We start from the raw sequence: 6,005 nt of genomic DNA, 5'->3' as shown, positions 1-6,005 counted from the left end.
GCGAGTCCCCGGCCGGCTGTGCGTCGGGCGTGCGTCTGCACCGTTTCTCTGAGGGGGAAACTGAGGCTCGTGCGCGGTGGAACTGTACGAGCCCGCAAGTCCGGGGCCAGGGCTGGGTCCTCGAGGCCTTCTGAGGCTCTGAACTGCCCCTTCGGCCTTGCAGGCCCCTCCCTGCGCCTCCCTCTCCCTGTAGCCCAAGAGTAACCGCTCTCTGGACCTCTCTCCCCCGGCATTGGCTTGGCTGGGCTCTGACCTTAAGTAAATCTTGCTTTTTTTTTTTTTTTTTTTTTTTTTTAAAAAAATTTTGTTTGTTTGTTTGGTTGGTTTTTGGTTTTTTGAGACAGGGTCTCACTATGTAGTGAGACTGACTTGGAACTCGCTATGTAGCTCAGGCTGGTCTCGAACTCACAGCGATCCTCGTGCCTCAGCCTCCCGAGTGCTGGGATTACAGGCGTGTGCCACCACGCGTGGGCAAAACTTGCTTTTTTATTTTATTTTTCAGTACTGGGGACTGACCCCAGGGCCTCACACCTGATCTACATTCTAGCACTTTTTAGTTTTTATTTTGAGACGGCGTCTCACTAAGTCATTAAATTACCCAGGTTGGGCTCCAGCTTGCAACCCTCCTGCCTCAGCTTCCCATAGTGCTGGGACGGCAGGCGTGTGCCATCACACCTTGCTTCACGGCCCCTCTTCTGGCATAGACGGGAGCATTCTGTACACACTGCTCCTTATCCCTTAAGGCACTTGTGAACACTTGTCTCCGCTGCTCCTTAAAGAACCTGCTGTCCTCGTTCCTGCTGCACAGAGCTCTTCAGTGTGGCTTTCTGGGATGTGGGTGTCTTGTGCCCTCCCTATGGACTGAGCCCTGTGCTCACCCCGAGGAGCTCTGATGAGTGCTGCTCAGGGGGTCGGTGTCTCACTCTGAGAAGGGTCCCCGGCCTGCCAACCCAAAGCTGGGCTCCTGGGCTCCCACCACCAGGTGTGCTGCAGCGGGGTCCCCGTGCCCCTTGTGTGCAGGGCAGGAAGAGCTGGCCTGGGTGGGGTAAGAAGGGAGCCCCGGTGCAGGAGCTGGCGAGGAGAGGCTGGGGGTCAGAGCCTGAGAGCGAAGTTCGCTCCCAGCACTGAGCACCAACAGTGCCTGGGTCCAGGCAGGGTTTGTGGTGCGGGAGGGACCAGCAGCTATGGGTTTCCTGGAGACCAATTTTCAGTTCACTTCCCAGGGAGAGGTTCACAGACAGATCCAGCCGGTGCAAACCTGACAGCTTACCACAGCTGCCATGCTGTGATGCTCATTCGATCACGCTACTCTAGTTTTGTATTGGAGGGAGTTTCCATTCCATCTTTTAAAAATCAAGATAAAATTCACACGATGTAAATTCATCTTCTTTACAGAACTGGGATTTTCTTTTGGAGGGGGTATGGGGTATCAAACTCGGAACCTTATGCTTATGAAGCAGGTGGCAGAACCACTGAGCTAAATGTCCAGCTCGATGTAAACTCATCTCTGGGCTTCAGCTCTGGGCACAACATACATGAGGCCCTGGGTTCATCCCCTGCACAGAAAGTAATAAAAGAGGGGGGAAAATGTACTGACTTTAACCACCTGTTGGTTTTGAAAGTTAAGGTCATTACAGAAGAACATATTCTCTAGGTCAGCTGTATTGTGTTTTGTTTTTTTCCAGTACCAGGGATCGAACTCAGGACTTTGCTCCTGAGAGGAAGGTGTGGCACCTCTGAGCTAAATCCCCAGCCCCCATGTATTGCATTTTAATAATAAACACCTGTGTACTCACCACCCCGCTTAGGAAAACAGACCCAGCAGTTGATTGCTGCCTCCAGCGGGCATGTGTCAGGGAACCCCAGACAAGCCCAGCCATAGCTCCTGCCGTGCAGCCTCCAGGACCTGTGATACAGGCCCCTGGGGGGTCAGGGACTCGCTGGGTTCTGCCAGAGCTGTATCGAATCAGCCCAGCTGCACCTGAGCTTCCTCCTTCAGAGGACAGCTGGGTAGGTAGCCTCACCAGCCACAGCCCTTCTTTTTTGGGTCTGTTTTTCTTTTCTTTTTTTTTTGGTACCGTGGATTGAACTCAGGTCCTTGCACTTGCAAGGCAGGCCACCGAACCACTGAGCTAAATCCCCAGCCCTTGGGTCTGTTTTTCTTTATTTTTTTTTCCTCTTTGTTTAATTGCGATAAAATATATATAACAAAACTTGCTGTCTCGGGTAGGTGTGGTGTTGCACCATTGTAATCCCAGCACTCTGGGGGGCCAAGGCAGAGGACTCCAAGCTCAGCCTGAGCAAATTAGTGAGACCCTATGTCAAAATAAAAGGCAGGGGGGTGCGTGTGTGGAGCTGTAGCTCAGTGTAAGGGCCTGGGTTCAATCCCCAGTACTCCCAGAATTAAAAACAAACTGACTCTCCTAGTGTTTGGGGGCTGCTGGTGATGGAACTGGCCTAACACGCACCAGACTGGCTAGCTACACTAAGGCACTCCCAGCACGAAGACCAGCGTGTGACCTTCTGGAAATGCCAGCCGAGTGGCATTCAGTACACTCGTGGCACTGTGCAACCCTCACTTCTGCCAAGGCCCAGCACATTTTCACCATGAGTGGCAATCCGGTACCCGTCAGGTCACCCAGTGCTCCCACCTGTCCCCAGCACCTGCTCCCCTGCCTCTGCCTCTGTTGATCGCCCACCCTGGGGTTTCCTGCACACAGACCCCGTGTCACTTGTCACTGGCCTTCTCCCTGAGAGTGATGCTTCGGGGTCCACTCTTTTTTGCAGCCTAGCCACCCCTTTTCTTCAGCCACAGTGCTTCACAGTGGGGAAACTGAGGCTGCACAGCACCACATGGGGAGCTGGGCTGAAAGGCTCCGAGGCCCTGGGCTCCGAGCCCTTCGAGGGGACCCTAGTGGGGCAGGTGCATCCCATCCCAGCTTCCTGGCTAGGACTGTCGCTGCTCAGGCCTCCATTTGCCCTGGGGTGTGTGAGTTGCACCCTCCTTAGAGCTGGAGTGGGGGCCTGGTCACCCAACACCCCAGTTGGGAGGGGGGACACTGAGCTTGCACACTTAGCGACACTGCATCTCCAAAGACCAGGCCAGCAGTGGGGAGGCGAACCTAGGCCTGGGGTGAGCACAGAACCGTCCTGGGAGGTGGCTTCCAGCTGAAGAGGCAGGAAGGAGGGAGGAGCAGGTGGGGGGACAGAGGAGCAGAGGCTGCAAGGGCACAGACACAGGCTGGCACCACCAGGAATGCTCTGTCCCCTGAACCTGTCCATGGCCCTCTGCCACCCCAGAAATGGCAGCAGCTAGGCCTGCCCTGGGCCGCGTCCTCCCAGGATCGTCCATCCTCTTCCTGTGCGACATGCAGGAGAAGTTCCGCCACAGCATTGCGTACTTCCCTGAGATTGTTGCTGTGGCCGCACGGATGCTCAGGGTAAGGACGACCCCTCAGACCAGGGTCCTGTGGCCTCCTCCTCAGACCCGGGGGCTCCAGGTCAGGTCCACACTCCACCCTCAGCTCTGGCATGGTCCCTCTCCCCTGCAGGCGTCCCAGCTGCTGGAGGTCCCAGCTGTGCTGACAGAGCAATATCCCCAAGGCCTGGGCCCCACGGTTCCGGAACTGGGTGGTGAGGGCCTCCAGGCCCTGAGTAAAACCTGCTTCAGCATGGTACCTGCCGTGCAGCAGGAGCTGGACAGCCGGCCCCAGCTGCGGTCTGTGCTGCTCTGTGGCATCGAGGCACAGGCCTGCATCCTGGTAAGATCCTTCTGCACCCCTGCGCTGCCCCAGCCTCAGCCGGGGTCCTCCCTCCTGGCACTGTCCTGACCTGGGCCCACCATCTTGGGCCAGTCTGACCCAAACCCGCACCCCTCACCTGTCCCTGTTTCTCATCCCCTTTCTCTGCCCAGAACACAGCCCTTGACCTGCTGGATCGGGGGCTAGAGGTCCATGTGGTGGTGGATGCCTGCTCCTCTCGCAGGTGAGGGGTGGCCTGAGCCTGGGCTTTGGGGGCAAGGTGTGGTGTCCTTGTCAGCAGCACCGACACCTCCCTTCCTTGTCCGCAGCCAGGTGGACCGGCTGGTGGCGCTGGCCCGCATGCGGCAGAGCGGTGCCTTCCTCTCCACCAGCGAGGGGCTCATTCTGCAGCTTGTGGGCGATGCCTCCCACCCCCGGTTCAAGGAGGTGAGGGTCTGTGTCCCACTGCTGGGTCCCTGGAACTAAGTTCTGAGGGTGCTCACATGCCACTGGCATAAATGGGGTGCCTGAGACTGCAGGGAAAGATCATGCAGGGTGAACTGGGGTGTCATGGTGCCATGTGCTCTGGAATAGAGCCAGGCAGGCGTGGGGGGCCAGCCCAGCAGAGAGCCTGGAGGTGGTCCAGGCCCCTAGACCCCCTCCTGTCCCCTGGTGGCCTTTTGGCTCCAGGTGCAGACCAGGCCTGGGCCCCTGCTGCAGGCCCTTGGCCTGAGGATGAAGGGGAAACTCTGGGCTTGACCATCCCTGCTGCTCCCCTGCCCTTCCTTCCTCTCGTCTGTTCTGCTGAGCACTTCTTGGGCACCTAGGATATGCCAGTCGTGTGGTTCACCCAGGGCAGCTGCAGGGCCAGGCCTCCCAGAGTCAGCCTCACAGTGTGGAGATAAAATGCTGGCCCACAGTCAGGTGCACACTGACCTGGAGCTGGGAGGAAATGTGCAGGGTGAGGGAATGTGAGAGGCCTTGAAGAAGACCGGAAGGAAGCAGCCCTTGGTTTCAAGTTCCTAGAAGAGGGAGCAGCCAGAGGGGCAAAGGCCAGGAGGTGGCCCAAGGGTGGCTTGGGAGGAGCCGAAGCTGGTGGGAGCCAAAGCCATGATTTGGCAGAGGTGGGGGTGTTTGTTTAACAATGGGCAGCCATGGAGGTTTGGCACAGGGACAACGGCCATGTTCAGATCAGTTTACAAACAGCTGCGCCTGTAATCCTAGCTACCTGGGAGGATGAGGCAGGAGGATCCCAAGTAGGTGTTATGGAGGAGAGGGGTCCAGCTTGGAGGCTGCTGGAGGCACCCACCAAGCAGTGCTGGGGCCTAATCAGGAGCATGGCCGTGTGGTCTGCTACTGGACATGAACTCAGCTGGGCCTCCTGACACACGACGAAGATGCAGCTGGGTAAATGGGCCTAGAGTATAGGGCCCAAGGCCGAGGTGAAGCTGGGAGGTGAAGGCCCAAAAGTGATGGACCGGGAAGGTGTGGACGGATAGCTGAGGGTCACGGCCAGCCGGCAGAACAAGGCCTGGTTAGGAAGAAAGCCAGGCAGGTGTGATGTAAATGCCCAAGGATACTCGGAGAAGAGAGGCTGCTGATGAAGTCAGGGAGATGAAGGAGTGGGGGCTGTCCCAGAATCTGTCAGCGGGGGAACTGGGGCCCTAACTCATCCGACCCACCTCCAACACCACCTCCACTTTCCTTGCAGATCCAGAAGATCATTAAGGAGCCCGCCCCGGACAGCGGGCTGCTGGACCTCTTCCAAGGCCAGAAGCCCCTCTTCTGACAACTCAGGACCCTGATTTGAGGGGAGCCCGCCCTCCTGTCACCTCGACCTCGGTGGAAGCACTTTCCCCATCCCTGGCTCCCAAGATTGGTGCAATCCACCTGGAGTACCGCCCTCTCAGGGGAAGGAGGTGTGGTTCTGCCTTCCCATTGGGCATCTGCTCCAGAAATGCAAATAGGACTCCTGGGGGCTGAGCAGGAATTGGCTGAGAGCGAGGTAGAGGCGGGTCTCGGCCGCGGGCCACTTCATGGGGCAGGGAGGGGAGGGGAAGTCACAGACTGTGGGAAGGCACTCGTGGAATAAATATTGATGTGGCTTTGGACCGAACCATTATTGGGTTTGGGGGGTGTGCCGGGGGCCGCGGGCGAGAGAAAGAGGGGTCCCCGGCAGGTGGGGAGGGGGAGGTTCTTCTCCGGGCTCCTAGCCCTACGCAGCGCAGGCGAGGGCTGCGGCGGCCACAGCTGCACGCGCGATCT

General features: G+C 58.0%; 1 protein-coding gene across 2 annotated transcripts; it reads left to right on the top strand.

Annotated features, from left to right (window-relative positions):
- The first annotated feature begins 2,160 nt into the window (after positions 1-2,160).
- Positions 2,161-5,845, top strand: Isoc2 (isochorismatase domain containing 2). Of its 2 annotated transcripts, none has more exons than XM_010616903.3 (5): positions 2,161-3,440; positions 3,525-3,761; positions 3,914-3,984; positions 4,070-4,187; positions 5,452-5,845. In XM_010616903.3, exons 1-5 carry the CDS (start codon positions 3,303-3,305, stop codon positions 5,527-5,529), a joined length of 642 nt encoding a protein of 213 aa, XP_010615205.1. In that variant the 5' UTR covers positions 2,161-3,302; the 3' UTR covers positions 5,530-5,845. The 2 variants fall into 2 exon arrangements, with proteins under 2 accessions (XP_010615205.1, XP_010615206.1); XM_010616904.3 differs by having other exon boundaries at positions 2,165-3,440; positions 3,552-3,761.
- Positions 5,846-6,005: the final 160 nt, after the last annotated feature.

The sequence above is a fragment of the Fukomys damarensis genome, unplaced genomic scaffold, assembly GCF_012274545.1.
Source record: "Fukomys damarensis isolate Sample0158 unplaced genomic scaffold, DMR_v1.0_HiC HiC_scaffold_19, whole genome shotgun sequence".
Taxonomy (NCBI): domain Eukaryota; kingdom Metazoa; phylum Chordata; class Mammalia; order Rodentia; family Bathyergidae; genus Fukomys; species Fukomys damarensis.
This window is presented reverse-complemented; position numbering and strand designations above follow the sequence as displayed.

Excerpts from the sequence above, each read along its gene's own strand:
- Isoc2 (XM_010616903.3), top strand. The coding sequence starts at position 3,303 with ATGGCAGCAGCTAGGCCTGCCCTGGGCCGCGTCCTCCCAGGATCGTCC. Across the intron at positions 3,762-3,913 it reads AGGCACAGGCCTGCATCCTG|AACACAGCCCTTGACCTGCT; the intron begins GTAAGATCCTTC and ends TTCTCTGCCCAG. Across the intron at positions 4,188-5,451 it reads CCCACCCCCGGTTCAAGGAG|ATCCAGAAGATCATTAAGGA; the intron begins GTGAGGGTCTGT and ends CTTTCCTTGCAG.